Consider the following 21,200-nt stretch of genomic DNA (forward strand, 5'->3'; position numbering starts at 1 on the left):
CTAATCCAAAGTAAGAGATGTGATGCATGATCACAGTTGAGCTCTTCCCCTGCAATCACAGTTGGACTTTTTAAACAAATAATTGCTGAACCACCATGTTTCCATTCTGAGTATATGGGTGCTTTCCTGAGATGTTACTAAGAGAAGCTAATGGAGGATCCATTTGTCTTGTGCCTTCTCACATGGGCAGACTATTAATCTTCCTGTTTCTGGTGTATGCTTTGCGCTGCCTGTTTGTATGTTTCCAAAAATGTCCTTGCTAATGACCCCGTTTTGCCCCAGCAAGAATGTGTTGTGTAACCTCGGTAGGGAAACAAATGAAAGAGAAATAAGGTAGTAGGATAACTGGTCTGAGAGACGAGCTTTTGCTTGGCATGTTGAGTTTCCAAAGAGATACAGCATGTCCAATACCTCACATAAGTTGATCACCGAGCGTGGCATGGGTCTCTGGGGCGGGAATATTCCATTTCAAGCATGCTGGGTAAGCCACAGGCTCGTGTTTGATGGACACTGCCAACTATTTAGACGGTAAAGTGCTATGGATTCCACCTGTGAAACTGGAGGCGGAGGTAACACAAGTTGGATAATCTAGGCCTAAATGTCAGGGCCTAAAGGTCACATTTCATTGGTGGAAAGTGCAGTTGTCACCACAAACGTGAGGCTGAAGGAAGGGAATTGTGAGGCTCTCTATCTATTTGACCTCCTACTACCCAATCAAGTATGCTTAGTTTATGTAAAGTCCAGAGATTGTGTTTTCTAACAAACCTGTCCAGACAGTTCTGATCTTAGGACTCACATTCTCTTTTTCTTGTTTATTTTTTTTTCCCCCTCATGATCCAAGAGTGATGATGAAGGCTTTGGGTATTCGATCGGTGGCAGGGATGGAGCTGGAAGCAGAACTTTCTCTTGTAGCAAATCTTGGCTCTGTCATGCCCAGAGAAGCTCTTTATGAGAGGAGCTGGAAAATTCATGAGATATCAGAAGGAGCAGGGAGATGCATCTTATTTCTGTAAGCATTTAATTGCGAAATCTTTTTGCTATTTAGAAAAATGATTAGTCAAGTCTATTGGAAGGCAGCGAATATCTATTTGTGGGGACTAGGGAAGGTTTGATCGTCTCAGGTTTCTTACCTTCTTGTTTTTCCTGCTCTATTGCAAATGGTAAATTATTAAAATGAGGGTGTGTTTTGAAAAGAAGATTTTTAAGGAGAGCTTGGAGGATTCTGTCCTTGCTTAATTATTTCATTTGGAATAATCATAATTTGCAAGTGGCCAAGAAACAACAAAGCCTTTCTTTTCTGATCCCAATGTTTTAGCCTGCTCTGAGAATGAAGTGTTGGTTTTGTCTGGTTGTCCCTCATTCAGCTGTACTCCAGCTTCCATCTGACACTTGCACAGCCCAGTTGCTGCTAAGTTAGGTCAGTGGTGGCTCCTCTGAGTGGATTTACATAAATGCAGCTGTCTGGACCCTGGAAATACATTTGTTATTTATGCAGAAGGAAGACTTCAAGCCAGATCCTTCTTGTTAGAGCTAGCCCAGTTAAGCTGAAAAAAGACACAGCCTGGAAAGAAAAAAACAAACCAACCACTTTCAGCTTTAGCCAGTAGCTCCAGTTCTTATTGGGAATAATCTGCACTGGGACACAGATGTGTTTATATTTGTTGGAAGGGAGAGAGAACAGTTTTCTGTCTTTGATTAAATATTTTCCTGTTACGGTTTGGAAGCTGTGTCCCAGCAGGCGTATTCACATACTGTACTTCAGCTGTGGGCTTATCTTAACATGGAGGAAGTTTGTTTCACAGTTGGCTGGCACGTGGAGACTAGGGACTGGTGAAATCTCAGTTGAAGCTGAGTATTTGTACATCTTCTGTGAGTTAGCAAGTGGAGTAAAGCTGTAAGCACTGCATTACCTTCAGGTCACCGTAGTAACTCTGATCCAATCACCAATCACATTTTTTCCTGTGTTTCAGTCATCATGTGTGAGCTGCTGGAGTTAAGTAGGCATCTTTAGCCCTAAGAAGGTCCTTGCTGAAGTTCTCAGGTCTTATGACCAGTAGCATGAGTAGTTACGATTCAAATGGGCTGATGGATTTATGTTGGTCATCTGGCATATGCTCTTTGCTGGGGCTTTGGGGCATCACTTTGAATACAGTGCTGAAACCTGATGTGTTTCTCATCAGCTTGACATGTTCTTTATCGACATCAGCACCTGATAAGTGAAGCGTTGCTTCTCAGACTTCATTGACACGTTGTCTGTTACCTGTTGTCTCACAGATCTCTCTGTGAAGCTCTAAGTAAACTCTTGGGTGGAATCAACAGATCATCTTTGTGGCATTTCTTGTCATCTAAACAATAATTCATTAAAAATTTAATAACTCTCTTACTCTGGAGAGGAAAAAGAGAGCTAGTGCCTGCCTGTAAAGGGTCTGGCTTGTATTGTTCAGTGATTTTTTTTTTGTTTGTTTTGCAGGTTTTTGTTGGTTTTTATTATTATTATTTCAGAGGAAATCAAGTTGATAAACTTAAAGAAAACCATCTTGTTACAAAAACCTTGAGTGCTTCTGAGAACATTTAAAGCAAGGATGACTAGAAATGACCTTTCCATCCTGGAGCGAACTTTGAGTGTATTCTCCCTTTGGCATTTCTAATGATAGACTTTCCATCTGGTCTTTGCTTAAAAGCTAAGATGCAACTTGGGTTTTTTCACATTAAAACTGTGCATACTGTAAAATTAATCCTCTTGATCGTTTCACTTCAGGGAGAACAGTGCAGAAACATGGGGAATATTTGCCTATTTTTAGCAACTCCAGTCCTTCTGGCAGCAGATCCCTTTTGTCCCAAATTGTTTCTGATTTGGGAGAACCCCAGATTTCCCTCTGCTTGAATTTGGGGAGATTATCCACTTATTGAAGATTTTAAGAGAAACTGAAGAGATATCAGTGTCCCTTGTGGGGTGCATGATCTGGATCAGTGGAAAGTATTTGTGGTTATATTAGCTCCTCCTGGTAATACTGTCATTTATACTGCTGCAGATTTCCTGGTCCCAGTTTCCCATACTGATTCCCCAAAGCTGAATGCACAAGAGTGAAATCCTAGCAGATAAATGCTCTGGGGAAGAGTTGGGGATCTCCTGAGGGGTACCACTGCAACCATTCAGTCTCATTTCACCAAAATCTTTGGGGAAAGTACGTAAACCGATCCTTTTACTTAGCAAAGCATTTCAACAAGTGCCTAATCTGATACATGCTTTCCAAAGGCCCATGGGATATAACATTTAAGCATGCCCTTTAACTTAAGTGTTTAACTGAGTCCGTGCTACATGCAAGCATGTGCATGGATGGGGGAACTTTTCTCTGGATGGGGAACTTTTCTCTGGATCATGTGCAGGAACACCAGACACCAGATTTTTAACTGGCTTTTTTCTTCCCTTTAACACTGGTAACTACTGAACATGTTTTCTCTCACTTTTTTTTCCTTCATCCTTCTATTCAATGAGTTTCTACAAAAATATGTGTAGGTGGGAATTTACTGGTGAGCCATCCGTTCCTCAAATGTTCTGGTGGGAAGAGCAGAAAGTCAGTCAGTCAATTAGCAAAGTCATGTTTCTGTCAGAACTGCAGATGAGGCACGCACAGAAAACATACATTGTCTGGGCAGTGAGAAGGCTGTGCAGAAGAGCAGATGTTGTTTGGGGCTCTTGGCAGGTAGATGCTCTGCTGAGGGTATCAGTATTTCTTGCTGCAGGTTCTTCTGATGACCAACCCTAGTAAAACAATGGGAGGGAGAAAGGATGTCACAAGTAATGGAAGAGAACAATTCTGGCACACGTAGCTTCCTCTTCATAGAGCTACTTTTCCCTTGGGGCAACATATCTTGTGTCTTATGGGAAGGAAATCTTACAGTGTAAAAGGAAGTCTGAACTGCTTACCAATGAATTTAGAAGCCTAGAAATTGGATTCCCTGTATGAAGAAATAATACGAAGTCCTGTTCTAGTGTATTAGGGAAGCTTTTTTAAGATGCATCTCCAAAAATAGAAGAACTATAGGAATCACTTCTTTAAAATAATATTTGTGTGTGGCTTATGTTAATATTCCTGGAACCTTGGGGGATGTATGCTCAGCAGAATGAAGACGTTCAGAGAACAAAAGCAGCAGAGAGACGGTATTTTAGCCTGAACTGCTTGGCAGGACAGGAGATGGGAGGATGACTTTATGTTCCTGGGGATGCCTGTGACGTGGGTTAGAGTGGTCTGAGGGCTGTCCTCGCTTAGCTCTCCTACAATAGCTCCTGAGGGGCTGTTCTGCCTCCAAGAATAGCTGGTACATTGCAGTGCTCTAATTATGCTTGTTTTCCTGCCGCAGCTCCTGCACTGGGAGCGGTGTGCCTTCTGCAGCCTTCGCTGCCCACAGGCTGCCCTCCTGCCCTCTTTGTTCCATGACCACCCTGCTTCTGCAGATTTACAGCTCTCTATTGTATATCGGAATAGAAAGCAGGGTCTGTCCAAAAGTTTGCAAGCTTTTAGCCCCTCCCCAGTGCTCTTGTCTCTTTCCATTCTCTTCAATTAAAAGAAAGGCATGGAGAGAGGGAGGGAAGGAAAGCACAGTTGGTTTTTTATGAGTAGCACAAGTGGTGAAGTCCAGATAACCTCAGTGAGTATATCCAAGTAAGCATATTTTTATGCAGACCCTAGCAGGCTGAAAAACAACAAACAGAAAAAAGGGGGGAAAAAATGGCAAGAAGTCTTCAAGAATATTTCTGCATTTTCTGCAGAGCACATAATTGAAGGTTTTGTTGTTTTTTTTTTTTTTTTATAAAGGCTAAGTTGTGTATGGCCATGAAAAATTCAATAGGGAATTTAAACCATTTCCAAACCACATGAAACATTAAACATTTTGCTCAAGAATAGCTTGAAGATGGCATGCATCATCCTAAGTTTTATGCAGTCATCTGATTTTTCTCTTGCAAATGTTAAACGTATAGTAAAGCAGAGCCAAAGTAAGTTTTATTTTCTTTCTCATGATGAGTGCAGAGCCATTGACTGCAAAGATTTTTGCTGCCTGACCTGACACACACCTTTGTTTACCTATCTTGGCTAGATGATTTTAGCTGCAACATTTTGAAGAAGGGAAGTAGATATCAGTGCTGCAGTTGCAGCATGATATTCTGTGCTTGTGATCAGCTCCAGCCTTGGGCTCTTGCCTGAGTGGCTCCCAAATTAGCCTTTTAAATCCAATGGAATTCAAGATTTTAATCAAGCAAGATGCTAATCACCATGACATGATGTGATATGCGTGGCCCATTATTGATAGGGAGTAAATCTCTGTCTCTTGTAAACAGAGAATCATGTTCCTTAAAAGATCTTCAACATCCACATTTACGTTTTGCCGAAATGTGCTACTGGATTTTAAAGCTAGGTTATACCTCTTTTTTAAATTGAAGCTTCTTCCTTTGTGTAGAAGGATAAGCATTGCCTTATTTCAGATCACAGTCAGATATGTTCTTGATTACTTCTTGGTGTTTTTTGAGCACCCAGGTGCTCTAAAATGCTGTGTTTTCTCTTTAAATAAGGTTGTTATTCACTCTGATGTCTTTCATCAAGGAAATCTGTGATTGTTTAAATCCTCTAGGAATGAGCTTTGCATTTGCATAATGCAGTCACCTTGGATGGCTGCATGCAGTAAGTCATGCATGGCAAAATTGCAGCGTGAGTTTTTAAAACCTGCTATTGTTTGGCTTCATTTAGCAAAGCTGGTTAGTGCTTTCCAAAGGAGGAAATTTCTCTTCTTCTCTAGGCAGATACTAGGGCCATGACTCTCAAGTTTGTCTCATTGTGCCAAAGATGATCCTCTAAGAACACTACACCCTTAAATATCTTCATGTGCACTCTTGCCAGGGCAGACAGCGTGCTTTCTCGTTGCTGTGCTGTAAGAACACTGTGTTAGCAAGCAGCAACACAACTGAGGCCAGAAAAAGTACAGGAGTAATGATATCCCTTAGCTTCAGGGCACACTGGGTAGTGTGGATGCAGCCAGTCCACTACAAAAAGTGCTAACCTTGAGCAGTGTGGTGCCAAGCCAGTCCAGAGCAGTTGGCCTAGAAGACACTTCCTTCAATGTTGTGATTCATGAAGAAAGTAGAGACATTGGCTACAACATGCTCAGAGCTCAGGGAGATGGGGATAATGAGCAACAATAAGTGGGCTCTATGATTCAGCCTCAGCGCATCAGGCACCTCTGTGCATTGAAACAATTTCTTAGCACAGCAGCTACCTGCTGTCTTTCTGGGCTTTATACTTGCTGGTAATGTCAAATTTGAGGTCATTCTCTCTTCTGCATGGTAGTTGAAAGGAGTCTTTCCTTTCAACCTCAGTGGTGAAGGGACTTTTGTTAGAAGGCAAGATGGACCATCTACCCTTCCCCTGTGCTGCTGAGCATTCTCTCCTTCCCATTCACTTCTCCAGGCGTGTGCCTGTGGTAGCATGGGGAGATGCAGACATTATAGTGAATGACCTTTGTATGTCACTCGAAGCATGATAGAGATTTTTGTGATCACAGAAGATTTATCCTCTTCTCTTGCTCCCTGAGCACACACTCAAACAATATATCCATTTTAATTGTTTTCTGAGAGGTTATTAATATTGGAGTGAGGATTTAGAATGAAGATCAATCATTAAACTGGAAAGAATGGATTTGCACTTTCCTGTAGCAAGGCTGGAAAAGGAGTTAGGATGAAAGCAAATCAAGAGGTTCTCCAGCTCACCTAGCCTAATTATGGGATTTTTTTGCCTAAACTTGTCCAAGTAACAGCCCTGAGGGAAAACCAAACCTCAAAGGGAAGATTTCAGAAGTCCAGCCTAGAAACTGTAACTGCAATCTGTTACTACAATTTGTTATCATTTTCCCCCAACATTTTATTCCAATAAAATCTCTGGCTTTTCATACTAAACCACAATCTTTGCAGAAGATTTTAATTTTCTTCCTCATTTTTCCTTTTAACAATATCCACAAATATTCCAGTAATTCATTTTCTGTTGGTTAAATAGAAAAGTTTGAATTCAATATGAAAATGATATCACCCAGGTTTCTCTACACCAAATAATTGACTCTGCTTTTGGTGTGGTATGTTTTACTGCTAGGGCACCCTCTCAGTTACCCTGGGCTGATGCCAGACCCTAATAATTTTTGTCTGGAAGGGAGGCACCATACGCTGAGCAGAGTTACAGCAAGACTGATGGTTTGATCAACTGCTTTCTCAGAATAGTCAGAAGCTTGAAATGTGTGCATGGATAACTACAATATCATGGTCATTCCTGTTGGGAATGCAAGATGAGAGCCACACGTCCCACAAAATCAGCACATGTACCACTCTGCCGCCACTTATCCCTGCTTCTATTCTGAGCATAGGCAATCTGCCTGGGAGTGAGTTTTAATATCATCAGTGTCATGAACGGGAATATCATTCTCATCCATGGCAAATCCATTTTGTGCCTCTGTCATTCATCTCTCCTGACCCACTGTAGGATGGTCCTGGTGGGAAGTGCTCTCTCTCCCCATGTTTTCCCCACTACAGTGCTCTGGGCTCTGAGCAGCCAGGAGAAGGACAGGGCAATTCTCAGTAGGGGATTTTGTGGAATATGGAAAATGTGAATGTGACTATCTAAAAAGTCAGTTTAGTATGTTGCTTCCTAGCCAGTTACTTTATTGAATTGTGAAAAAAGTGTAAATTTTAAAGCATTTCTGCTCAAAATATGGAAATAACTGCACAAGAAAGCGCGTATAGTAACTCTGGGGTGTTGGGCAGTGATTCTTGCTACTAAAAGCTCACTCTTGTAGGGTAAAATTCATTTCAAGGAGGAGAAAGATTGCATCTTTTTTTCCCCTCTGTTTTCTCTGTTATCCAGAAGTACAGTAGAGAGATTGTAGAGCACCTCCAGGTGGAATTTCTCTTCCATGTTCTAGCCAGATGATTTCTAGTACGTGCCAGCAAAACCAAACTCCTGCCGCAAAACCAACCACCACTCCGTGTAACTATGTATTTATTTAATTTTATATATGGAGCATTAGTTATTTACTTTGAAGAAGATAGAGGTGAATTCTGTTTATCCAACATTTTATCTTAAATTATCTTCACAAATTTAGGATGTAGTTTATTATTTGACTGTTACACGGGTTAGTGAGAAAGTAATTCTTTTGTAGCATGAAGAAAATCTAGTTACTTCTTTATCTCCCAGTTAGCACTGACTAATTTCAATAGAAGGAAGAAAGCCAGGGCTATTTGTATTGGTGAAAACAGTCAACTATGACACATCTGATAAAGGCACATGTTTTGTTTTAATCTTTCCAAGTTTGGATGTATGTAAGACTTACAAAGAGCAGAGTGGGGAAGATGATGAGAGGAACTGAATGAGCCAGTTTGAAAAATGATTTATGGGGTTTTGATTGATTAGTTCAGCTGAGATCATTCCATTCATTTCCCACTTGATGTTTTTGCTCCAGACTCTTAAGCCATCAGTGGAAGACTTTATGAAGAGGATACCTTGCAGGAAGGTTGGCCCTGTCACCCAGGGAAATGGTCTGGTTTACAGCAGTGGGATTTGTTGTCCTTCTGCTTTGCATGATAGGCGGGCAGAATGGATCCAGCACTTCTGGGTGCTCTGCAGCATGATCCACTGCTGGTTCTGAGGCTCAAGCCAAGGCTGCAGCACATCAGGCTTCCTCTGACTGCTCAGATGACAAAGTTTTCCCCAAAGTGGGAAAACAATACAAAAATAGTTACAGGCAAAGATAAGACTAAGATTGCTTAAAAACTGTTGGCTACAACTTCCAAAACTTGAAGGAGTTCCTTGGCAGTAAAGAGTTCGGGGGGAGATGTTTTTTTGTGATCTGTGTAGTGTTTTGTATTTCACTGCTAGGCACAGAGAAGGTTTGGTTGGAGCTGAGAAAGAATGTATCGGAGGAACATGGTCTCTGTCTTCCCTGACTGCCTTCTCAGGGGAGAAAACTGAGTGAAAAATCAGATTTGTTTGGATTGCGCTGTGCAACAACAGCCAGGAAGAATGAGCTCTTAATCCAGTGGCATAGCTCAATTTTTTCAACTCCTCCACTACAGCCCTCTTTAGCAAATTAATGTATATGTCAGCTCTTGTTGGGAGCTCTTAGCAGTGAACAAGTGAGTTGAACACCATAATCTAATACACAAATAGAGAACCCGTTTCGGTTTTGTTCTGAGATAGGCAGTGTTTCTCTCATTGAGCTGTTTCATAGACTTTTCACTCTGGAGGGGAGAAGGATGGTGTGTGGGAGTGCAGCCCAGGTTTCCCCTACGAGGACTGAGTTTGCTCTTATGACTTAGATTCCCTGATTTCTAGCATATTTCTGGTTGGTTGTGTTGAAATCTTTCCATCTCAACAGATTGATTTTTGGTCATTTTGCTTTTAACATCGTTTGGAACAAATTTTGTCCCTGTTATTGGACCTGAGCAGCTGCAACTGAAAGCAGAATCTCATTGTACTAATTGCTGCACAGACCAAGGAAGACAGACTTTATCCTTACATATACAAAATAAACACCATAGAAAAGGCAAAGAAAGACTTTACGTGCCTACAGGCTGGAGCACAGGGGGGCTAGGTGACATCCTCAAAGTCTTAAAAGAAATCTATAGCCAGAAAGTACTTAGAACTTTTCTGTTAATCTTGTGGATCTTCTTCCCCCTCCTCCTGTTTTAGCACAGATTTTGAGTAAAGTTTTACAATGCTGTGGGCTGTTTCTTGCATTGACTCAACTTTAGTCCTTCAGTAAGCTTTAGTAAAGGGCTACTTTATTTTCCCTTGAGCTGAGCTGTGATGTGCCTCTAAGCAGACACTAGCATTACAGAGATAACTGTTACATGTGACGTGATCCGAGTGGTAGGAGAACTGGCTCATTCACGTCGTGTTTACAAAACAGGTGGTTGAGGTGGGCTAAATAAGTCATCTCTGTTGCAGAGAGGTTGGTGTGAGGCATTAGCTGGAATGTTTTGCCTGATGGAAAAGGTAGTTGAAGTATCAGAATGCAGCCACTTATTGATGCCTCTGCACTGAGCGGCGGGTTTTGTGTATAGGGTGTTGGGCTGATGTGCATGGGGGAAAACAGCCCAGAATGTGCTTATACCTGCCCCTTCTGCCCTGCCACCATCAGGGCTGCAGAACTGGGTGGATTTTGCTGGGAAGGATAGCACAACTAGACATCTACGGACACCAGATGAATAAAAGCGCAGTATCATCAAACAAAGAGTGTTGTTTTCACAGATGAGGGCATCCACTGTGGCAAAGCGGCTGGGCTTTTGCATAATTTGGGGAACTGAGCCCTTGTTTCCTACCCTTGTGCTAATTACTGCCTTTGGGGTGTTTTTGAGAGGGAGGTCAGCAAGTTCTGAGGTGAACCAGAGGTGAGTAGGATTTTCCCCACTGGTGACCAGAGATGGAGTGAAAGATCTGTGTACAGGACACTGAAGACTGTATCTGTTTATGCTAAATCAAGTTGCTCATTAAAAGCAGCATCACTTGAGGTGAGCCTGATATGGTGTGCCAGTGTCACTCCTTTTAGCAGTCATAAACTTGTAAGCAACGCAATGAGACCAGCTTCAGTCTTAAGCACCTGGCCATGCCTAAATGGTGGTAAGACCAAATTGCTTTGTGAGAGGTGGAAAGAAAATGGTTTTTGAGCTGCTGCCTCAGGTCAGATCCAAATGTCGGTCAGTGTTGGATCTCCCTGTTGGCACTCTCCCACGTGACTCCTCTGTCCCCATCAGAGTTTCGTCTGCTGCTCCTGAAAGCTTTAGTACCTTATTCTGGCTCTAGCAACACTGGAAGGAATCCAGAACGATTCCAATGGAGCTGTTTTAGATTTGCGTTTACAGGAGGAATTGCACTCGGAGACTTTAAGTCGTGTGGTCATTTCTTTCTCTGTATATTTAACCACTGAAGTTAATTAACATTTGAAAGTTTCACAGACTACTTCTTTCATTATCTCAGTTAATTGTGGTAAAAGGTGATGTGGTAGAAAGACAGTGGTCTATGCTCAAGTCATACAGATAGGAAAGATGCAGGGAATTATTTCCATCAAATCCCAGGGGGTTGAGTGGTTGGATGGTGGGGCAGAGGTGGGTGTTAGGATGCATAAGCTGCCATGGTAGCTGTTGCCTTTTGACTTTTCCTGTAGTAAACAAAATTACCAGATGATTGTTGGTGTGTGGTGGGTTTTTTTTTTCATTTGAAGAGACTGTTTTAAGCAGGACTGCGATTCATAGTCCTGAACTGTAGGGGACTAATGTTCTTGTTCTCCAGCTGGGAGAAACTAATTCAGCATCTTGTGTTGTAAACACTCACTCATTTTAACTGATTACACCTCCAATGTTCCTCAAATCACTAAAATTACTAATTGCTATTCCTTACACATCAGAGAGTGAATCCTGAATAATTAACCCCAAATAAAATTAGATGAATTGGCCCTTTTAATTAGAATCCCTGCTGCTGTTTGTTCTGAGCTTCCTTTTCTTACTGTTAAGAGACTTTTAGAATGATTAAAACTGTTTAAGACTTAAACAGCCAGTGACCTTTTAATACAATATAAATCCATAAAAGCAATATTTCAGCTAGCAGGTGGTGAAGTAAATTTTCAGTGCAACTACCTGACAGATTCAGTATTCCTTTTTTAAATGCTGAGGATGAAATTAGCCAGTGTGGGGTGGCTGGGTTTTATTTTCTTCCCTCCTGCTTATTAATACAGTAACTGATTAGCAAAAGTAGTTCAAATGGTAGGATTAGTGATTGGGAAGAGAGTGGTAATTTAAGTAGTGCCTTGGGTTGGTGGAACTGCTTTATTTTAGGACTCACGGGCCAATGTGGTGTATTTAGGTAGGTTGTGAAGCTGGTGTGTAATCACATGACAGTTTCTCCTGCACTGATGTGGTGTTGGTGACCCCTCACGACATGATTTTGGCCAAGGATGTGCCAACACAAACCATGATTTTAATCATGTGCTTTCCTTGTTCAGTGGTGTGTGTTAAATACAGATGTTACAGGAAATCATTCACAACTGGGAAACTTGGTCAGACGTGTGCTCACACCTAAGAGTCACCAGGTCATATGGAGCTGAAGTTTTCTATAAAAGCTTTGTGATGTCACTTTTGCAGTATGAAGTTTCCAAGCCCCCTTAGCAATGCTGCAATATTCTGCAGGTTTTCACAGAGGTGGTTGTGGAATATAGGTTCATAGTAGCTTCAATCAAAAGGATTTTAGTCCAGTGCTAAAATGAATTAGGGATAAAAGTGTAAATCTTAGTTGTTTCGTTGTAGAATTACTTAGCTTCTGCAGTAGAAGGTAAGTACTTGACTGGGCAATGGGAAGTGCCTCCCTCTGCTCAGTGCTTTGCCAAGTGGAGTCTGTTTGGATCAGAATGGAAACATCCCAGCAAGGGGTTGCTCCATCACAGTCCTTAGTCTGGTCTCTGAGTCAGGGGAGAACTGTGCTTTTCAGGTGATTCAAATTGATTCTGAACTAGCTTCAGAGTCAGAAATTATCAAGATGATGATGAGAAAGGGTTATTTTTGTTTGGAAGGAGAAAAATGGAAACCATCTGGCCATATAGTCTTCAGATGTCAGCCAGAGATCTGGGAAGACCAGTGTGAACCCTGTTTTGTTGGTTCATAGATTTCGTTAAGTTATTGTTTCAGGGAAAAATAATGATGGTTTGCTTTTTTCTGTTTCCAAGGGTTTTTCCCCCAAATAATCTCTTCTTACTGAACATATGAGATCCTCCTCGTGTCTAGAAGTTTCAAAGCTGGGAATCATCATGTCTAAACAACTGTGTCAATCAAGAGGGGAGGCAATTACTCTGCTGCAGTTCACTTGTTAACTGGCAGATTTATCTTCCTGAAAACAAAGGGTTGAGACACGAGCCTGATCCTGCAAAAATCTGAAGTGCACTTAAAAATTTAAAAGTTAAACTGTGAGAAAGGTGCTTGATGCATCAGTTGTTTTTTCTCCACTTGCACTTGTATCCAGAGCAGTCAGTGGCAAAAATCTTATGAGTTCCTATTCAGCTTGACAGGCTGATGTAGTTGTTTGTTAAGGCTTCAAACAATTTTTTATTTGAAAAGTGTAATAATGAAATGCCTAAATCTCCTTGGAAAGTGTGAGAGGGGAAATTTTGAGGAGGACTAAAACATTGCAAATGCATCTGCATGGCACAGATCTGATTGGAGCCAGAGCCTGGTTTGGGGGCCATCAGTTTGGCTTATGGCCCTGCTATAGTTTCCCAACATAGCCATGATGGACTTACTTTCTATCTAACTACTTGCACATAAAATATGGGGAAGAGCATTCTGAGGGCTGACGGTGTCGTCTCCAGCGCAGGGACGGGTGCAGCGAGAAGAGCTCAGGGCTGCGGTTTCACGGCACGTTGCGCTGCCGCATCTGGACTAACCGAGCTGGCACGTGTGGTGTGGTGCACTGCACGGCCCCTTCATAGGTTGACTCACGGTTCTTCACAGCTGCCAGAAGAAGAAACAAGTAGCTTGTGCAAGGAGTGTTTATTTTCTCCTCTAAACATATGGTAATGGGCAGAGATTTCTCATTGCAAGAGCTGAAGGCAGACTGTGCCATGGTGTGAAGAGGGGCAGGATGCAGCTCCCTGCCTGCAATTGTGCCCGCCCCTGGAGTATAAGTTTCCTTCTGGAGGTGCCTTGATGTCTCTCCGTTGATGGAGCTTTGATGGCACGGTCACTCTCATAATGGTACGTGAGTGTTCAGGCTCTTGCCAGGAGAATGCCGACGAGAATGCCAGTCTCAGCGTTGAGTAATCAATACTAGTGAGCCTTTTGCCCATCTTATCCTTTATATTCATGAAAGGGTTAAATCAGTCAGCAGAGAGTGAGTGCTCAGAGTGGGATGTGACCTCCACCAGCCTATGGTTAACTCTGGTAACCCCAGAGCCCTGTTTTCCCCACGGCTGCTGGTGCATCCATGCAGACCAGGGGACGGTCCCTCCCCGTGTAGCCAGCTGGCACTGGAGGTGGTCAATAGTGGGTGACAGTGATACGCTCTGCCTGCACATGGACTTTCCTGCCTCCTCCCACAGCTTTCCCAGCTCTAAGCAAGTAAAATCTGTCTGACTTGCAAAGCTTCAGCGGTGAGGGAAGGCCCTTGAGGTAGGGAGGTCCTGCTCAAAGGGAGCATAAGCTTGTGATTAGCTTTTTTCCTCCTTTTACTCCATCAAACTAGTTTCTTCCACACGTCACGTAAAGCCATACGCTGTTTAGGATACAGATTTGACAGTCTTTGCATGGTTCCTGCTCTGCCTGAGGAAGACTTCCAGCAAGGCCAATAATAATACTGCAGTAACAACTTTCCCTCCTGTGTCTGAGGGAATACGCTCCCGCGAGTGCAGTGGGAACAGCACCGGCTCCTGTGGCTGTGTGTGGGAAAAAGGAAAGTGTGGTGGCAGAATAAATAACTTAAGCTGTGAAGGAGAAAAGTCCCATCTGCTCACAAAGGACCAGGAAAAGGCCAAACATCTGCAAGGTCCCCCCAGTTCATCAGGCATCTGCTCTCTGCTTCACAGTTTGAAAACCTTCCCGTTTGTGGGGAGAGGGGAGCCAGCAGTTTATCTGACACAGAGGACAGAGTCAGCAGAGCTGGGCTGGGCTGTCTCCTATTGCAAAGCAAAGTGTTTTCTTCCACACTCTAGAAAAGGACTCGTCTCTGTTTCTGTCTTTGCTCCTTTTCTGAAAAGTCTTGCCAATGTTTTTTTCCTTTCGGGAGGAATGGATCTTCCAAAGGGACAAAATTGGTATTTGTTTTGTGTTTGTTCTAGCAATCCTTGTTTTCCCTTTCTGTTATAGCAGTTGTTATTTTTCCCTTCTGCTTATGCAGAAATCCTGTCTTTTTCTCTCCTTCCACATATGCTCTTCCTTGATTTTGCTTAGAAGGGCTATAATAAAGCAGAGGCTACAGTGTTGAGAGGAGTCCTTGGCATCAGGACTGCGACTAACTGGAGAAACATCGTCTGAAGTGTGTTCTTTGGGAAGTATGTGTCCACTGGAGCTGAATTTGCAAATCTCATTGGTTGGTTTGGAGGGTCATTTTCAGAGCAAAGGAGAAAAGTTTACTTAGCACTCAAACATCCCAGTGTTTTTCAGAACCAAACATCAAGATAGCATTTCAAAATATTTCTTCTTTTCTTTTTACTCTGTATTGTATTTCATATTATTTAAAATAAAAGAATTGGATTAATTGCAGGCCAAAGATAAAGATAGTGCAGATGTTATTGGACATATTTTAAGAAAATAAATCTTGAGCTCTATAATACCATGAACCAGCAGGTTTCTTGGGATTTTAGATATTGGAGCAACATGGTTGTATTAAATTAGTTTTCAGTGTGTTGTTTTCAAACTGTCTTTGTGCATCTGTATTTAGGTTGATGCTTTTTTAGAGATTCTGAGCGATTTTTTTGAGTCCTACCTGTGCTCACTTTGGGCAAAATGGAAAGAAATTACTTTCCTGGGAAATAAGATCCTAAAAGTCCTAGGGAGAGTTTATGCCTTTCAGAGGCTCATTTGAAATAAAACAGAAAACCTTCCCCAAGGCAAATAGCGTGAAGGTGCTGTGCCAGGCAGAGCCATCCAGCTGGGGCTTGTGCCTGGATGGGGCTGAGCCCAGGGCTTTGAGCCTGGACATGGGTGCTCCAAAGGACTAGGGGTCACTGGGTCACTCTCTGAGCAGTTTGGAGCCTGCTCCTTGGTATTTGGGGATGGCACTGAGAGCCTGTAGCCATAAGGCAATGTGACACTGCATAGAGATGTAGAGGGTCAAGTAGGGAGCCCAGGTTTCTCCCCAAAAGGGTTAAAGCCCCGCAAAACCAGCAGTTCCTATATATGCAAAATGTCAGTCTTTTATTCATCTTGATCTTCCATCCCAGATGCTCCACACGGGAGAGCCAATAGCAAACAACACTATTTGCAGCATCAGACTTCATGAGAAGAAATAAAAATACACTAGAGTCGTCCAAATTACAGGTAGCTGCCTCCCCAGGAGCCAAATCCGGTGCTAATGGTAAACACCCTGTTTTTTACATCCTTAGGAGGTGCTTTTAGAGCCTGATGTCCTGCTGCCTGCAGCTTGTGCCACTCTGTCCTTGTTTTCTCCTTTGTGCTCCCACCTCCCGTGGAGGTCTCCTGTCTGTGTGATGGTTGCACAGCCAGTACACTGCTCTGTCTTCACGTCAGCACTTTCAGAAGTTTAAGACAAGCAAATTAATGTGTAGATGTTTCATACATCAGCCCCATGTAAAAAGCTTCCTCAGAGATCAGAGCTTGTGACTGGCCCACCATGTGGCTGTTGTCGCTGAGAGGAGCCTATGATCTTCCCAGCAGTGCTTTACTTGAAGCTATGAGGTCCCTATAGAAAGAGGAGGTGCAAAGAGAGTGTCTGCCTGCCAGCAGCAGGGATGCAGGAGATGCGCTGGTCTAGATCTTGGACTCCAGCTCCAGCCCTCTGTGTGTCCTCTGCAACAGGAAATCCCTGCTGTTAGACAACATCTAATGCTCTCTTTATAGTGATCAAGAAGAGCTGGCATAATTTAGCATACTAGGGACATGAATTGTATGGCATTCATTGCAAGGCTGGACTCAGGGTGTTAATTATTGAAAGTTTTGTAGTTGCCCATGTCAGGTTTGAGATGCAGCCTTCCGTCTGTGGAGCTGCTTGTTGGTGTCTTCAGGCTTTGTAGCAAGTCACCTGCTGCGGGCTTTGGGCACCTCTAAGCAATCTGCCAATGTCACTGAGCTGTCCTAGCTGTCCCCTGATGCAACTAAACATTTCATGGTTCAATGATGTGTTAATTCCTGTGTCACAAAACCAATTGCAGACCTGGGAGTATTGCAGGATTCACCCTGATCATCCATGTTGTGAAGTAGGGAAACGCTGGTGAGTCTTAAGTTCTCTCATTTTCTGTCCTAGGTGACTTCCTTCCTCCACCACCTCCTCCTGTGGATGACCTTGGAAACATCACATCACCACAAGGTGCCTTTCCTCCTCCACCCCCTCTGGATGATGTTACTTTCAATGTGCAGGTAAGTTATTGTTTGTGCAGAACTGATCCAAAAACTGTGGAAATGAATGGATGATAATAAAATGTGGTGGCAAAATGAAATCATGTGTCAGGAAGAACCAAGGAGGCTTAAGCAAGCTGTATTTCCCAAGTAGGGGATATTTCCATTCAAAACTTGCTGACCTATTAAAGGATTTTTCCCATCCGGCTTGAATTAGAAGACTAATTGCCTTATGTCCTTGTGATGGAGGATGGGAGTGAAACCTTCCCAGAATGAATTGTTTTCTGGAAGGGCCAACTCCTTCCATGGACTGTGGAGAGACTTTAGGGCAGTAATCTGATCCCAAAAGTGCTTTGTTTAGATGCCTAAAATTAAGTGAAGCAAATAAGCCCTAGCCCAGGCTCCAGAGACCCTTTTCATCCCTTTTTTCCTGTGTGATCCTCTAGATTTGCCATCTAGATGAAAGTTCAGCTTCTATGACTCATCAGGTGGTGATGGCATATCCTATGTAGATAGGGGCATACCTCAGACACCTTAGAAAGGTATGAACACCTTTGTGCAGGCATTGCTGGCTTCTCTGGAGTGCTAGATACTGTTGTGTTAGCTCAGGCATGTTAAGGAGAGATGTATTCAGACTGCGGGGACAGCCTGTCAAGGTGATCAAGGAGTGAGGAGCTGATCTTGCCAGTGGAGTCCAGAAGAGCTTGGCTTGTTAGCTGAGCAAAAGAAAAGCTGAGGAGGAGGTGTGGTTGCAGATTTGAAATCCATTTGGGGAATATACACAAGACAAGAACAACTATTTGAGCTCTGAGCAAGTGTTGGTGCAGGAACCCGAGAGGCTGAATTTGCCAGTAGTATCTTCATGCTGGTGTTAAGAAAGTTTCAAAACACCGAGGCTGCAAAGGTCTAGAGGAGCAGTGAAAGCAAAGCAAGCCTGATCTAGGTTTGAGGCTGATGAGAGTTTTGTAACCACATATCCATAGCAATGGGCTGCCTGGAGAGTTTTGGCAGTTCTGTGTTCCTCGGTGGGTTTGAACCTGAGAGTAGGCTAGTGGGCAGACATGAAAAAGGATTCTCAAGACCTGATTTAGTTCCTGACCCCTCCACAGACTCTGGAGTCAATTCATCTATTTGTGCCTGTGTAAAAAGAAAATATTTCCCTCCCTTGTGAGCTTTTTGTGATCTCTTGCCTGTGGCGAGTTGTTCAGCTGCTCAGTGTGTTCTTGCAATGGGTTCAGTTTATAAGCAGCCTTTAAGAGGGAAGGGGTTAATGAGGATTGCATTTTCCCTTGCCAGGAAAGGCTTCAACCATCAGGGACATTAGCCAAGTGCAAAGCATGGCTTTTCCCAGCCTTGGGGGAATGAAGTAATTCCCCAGCAAGTGTTGTTCTGTGTCTTATCTCTCTGGAGAAGAGCAGACCCCGTGGGAAGTGGGAAGACTTCCCAGGGAAGTGGGGAAGCAGCAGGCTCCTGGTAGGGTCAGGGTGCTCCCTGGCTGCCTGGGCAGGTGCCTGAGCAGTAGGAAGGGGTCTAGGAGGCTCACATGCTTCTCCAGGGTCACACATTCCCCCTTGCTGGGTTGCCCAAGGAGGTGACTTCAACATGTTTATTGGAACGGACTCCTGTGTCCTTGTGCCTCCCTCCTCTGATGGGTCCAAAGATGTGCCTGAGCTGCTTGGGGCTGTCACTGGGACATCCCGACAGGACGGCTGTTTCCCACAGAGCTCATGAAATTGTTATTTGTCACACCCTTTCTCTCTAGCTTTGGGAAGCTGGGGCTGGAGCCATGTTCACATGGGTTTTGGCAGGAGCTTGGTTAGAGTGAGTTTCCTTCACGTGACAACCTGTTTGGAGGAAGGTGAGCCTACCAGTCATACCCCAGCACTCCTGCCTGTAGCTGCCCCCACATGTACCCTGCACAACAACATGGGTCCCTGCCTTTAATCCTTGCTCTCTTGTCACCTTTTTCTCTTTTCTTTTCCTTACTTTTCCCTTCTATCTTCTGAAGGAGATCAGGAGCAGACAAAAGCCAGACCAAGTCAGGAGCTGTCAGGATCTTGTGTTGCAAGATCAGCTCCTTATCTTGCAGGACCAGCCATGCAGAAGCAATATGTAAGGCCTGAGAGATGAGGAAAAAGGGCAGGTGCTGATGGAGAAAGCTACTCCATGCCTTTGTGCATTGAACAGAATCGTTTTCATGACTCTAGACAGAGCTTCCTGTGTTGAGGGAGCAGAACAAATGGTGGCTGTGTTCCTTCTGCTGTGAATCCTTTCTCAGCCCTCAAGACACAGTTGCCTGAAGGCAGAGATGTCATAAGCATGTGTTGGGTTGGGCTCCAACAAACTAAAGCCAAGCCTGATTCTGCTCTCCTGTACCCAGCCACTTCATTTCCATGCCTCAGTTTCCCAACTGCTAGATGTAAACTGTGGAGCAGATGATCCCATTCCTGAGCATGACCAGATCTGAGATTGCTCCCTAGGGCAGTTCAGCCCCTGCAGACCCACTGTGAGCCTTCAAATATACTCCAGAACTGGCAATTTATCTGCTTCAGCAAGTCAGCCCCTTTACAACAGAAATTTTTCTCTGGATAGCAGAGTGCTGATAAGAGCTTATGAAATATGTGTGCCATGGCTCTAGGTAAAGCTTTTTATACTAGGTGTTAAGTTGATGAGGGCAGCAGAATATATATGTTAAGTTTATTATCATTTTGTGTGTTACTGTTAGCAGACGGCTAAAAACTGCAGAGATTATTATGGTGTAAGTTGTAGCTTAAGAGCAGCAGTTAAGATAATAATGCCTAGTTTTCATAGGCCTGTTTATCTCTGGATCTCTATTTGGACAGTGAAACTGGCCACTTAGGATCAAATCCAAAAAGGTACTTTAGTATCTGACTTCCCTTGAGGTGCTTGTGCTGTGATGGAAATCAGAGGAGGACTGGGACATGAAATACCTTTGCAATAGATCTGGCATTTTCTTGCAATGTCTGTTTTCCCATCGTGGATCAGTCATATTTGCATTCACAGCGGAGCCGGGAAGGAAAAGGGAAGGAAATTGAAGCTCTTTTCTTATTAACTGTAATGCTTAAAAAAAAAACAAACCTGAAAATGAAATGTTTCTTTTGAAAAAAGAGTGTGTTGGGGCTGGGGCAGAGCTGTGTGGGGAAGTTCCCCTTCAGCCAAATCAGCCGGCAAGGCAAGGGCTCCTTCCCAGAATGGTGGTGAGGGTGCGGCGATGGCGTGTTTGACAAATAAGGACATGAGCAAAGAGCCTTTTGCCACGTTGGCTTGGGCTCAGTTTAGAAGAGGAAAAAAAAAAAGAGAAAGAAAAATCCTGGACAGGAAGAAAAATGAAATCACTGTTTGTCAAAGGGAAATAGATAGATCTGGGACAGAGGCAGGCAGGCAGGTTTTTTTTTCTTGCCTTCTAGTTTCAAAATGGGCATTTTGCCCAGGCCAGGGAAAGCAAAAGGCAAAAACTCTGATAAGTAACCTCTGGAATGCCCTGCTTGCTTCCAGAGAGGGACCCTTACCCATGGCACTGGCAACGCCTTCCTTCCTTGCCGGGTTCCTCAGGGATGAGGACTGTGCAGAGTGGTGTGAGAAGCTGATCCCTTCCCCGTGTCCTACCTCAGGGAGGGCTGTCTCAGGAGCCTGTGCTACAAGGACATCTCAAAATGCCCTGTCACAGGAGCTTCAGATCTCCACTGCTCAGTTCTCCTTAAAAGAGGGGTTCAGATGCCAGCATTTTACGCTGGGGTAGGACCTGGGTGGCTCAGAGCAGATGTGACCCTCAGCTGTGGATCTGCCAAAGGACATCCTGGAAAAATAGGTATTTACAAATCACCACTAATTATTTGCAGGTGCTGCATCTGCAATATGGGTCCATTTTCGTTTGAGACCCTAAATGCTACCTCAACATAGAAAGGAAGGGATTGTATTCAGCTGGTAGATCACCTCTTTCCCAACAGCCCTTAACTTTTATCAGGGTGGTTTTTTTATTGACAGGCCGCAAAAACATTTTACAACAGAAGTACCAGTCTCTCCCTGATAAGGAAGCTGAAGCTTTGCCTAGGTCACCAAGGTGACCAGCGGCCAGCTAAAAATAGGACCT

At 43.5% G+C, this 21,200-nt stretch overlaps 1 protein-coding gene across 5 annotated transcripts in view; it reads left to right on the forward strand.

The window, feature by feature from the left end:
• LPP (LIM domain containing preferred translocation partner in lipoma) overlaps nt 1-21,200 on the forward strand; it is a 347,202-nt gene that overhangs the window by 141,516 nt on the left and 184,486 nt on the right. For all 5 annotated transcript variants that reach the window (XM_062005358.1, XM_062005357.1, XM_062005356.1 and 2 more), the window contains one exon: nt 16,998-17,110. In XM_062005358.1, coding sequence (XP_061861342.1) covers nt 16,998-17,110 — 113 coding nt within the window. The remainder of the gene's footprint in view (nt 1-16,997; nt 17,111-21,200) is intronic.

The sequence above is a fragment of the Colius striatus genome, chromosome 12 (assembly GCF_028858725.1).
Source record: "Colius striatus isolate bColStr4 chromosome 12, bColStr4.1.hap1, whole genome shotgun sequence".
Taxonomy (NCBI): Eukaryota; Metazoa; Chordata; class Aves; order Coliiformes; family Coliidae; genus Colius; species Colius striatus.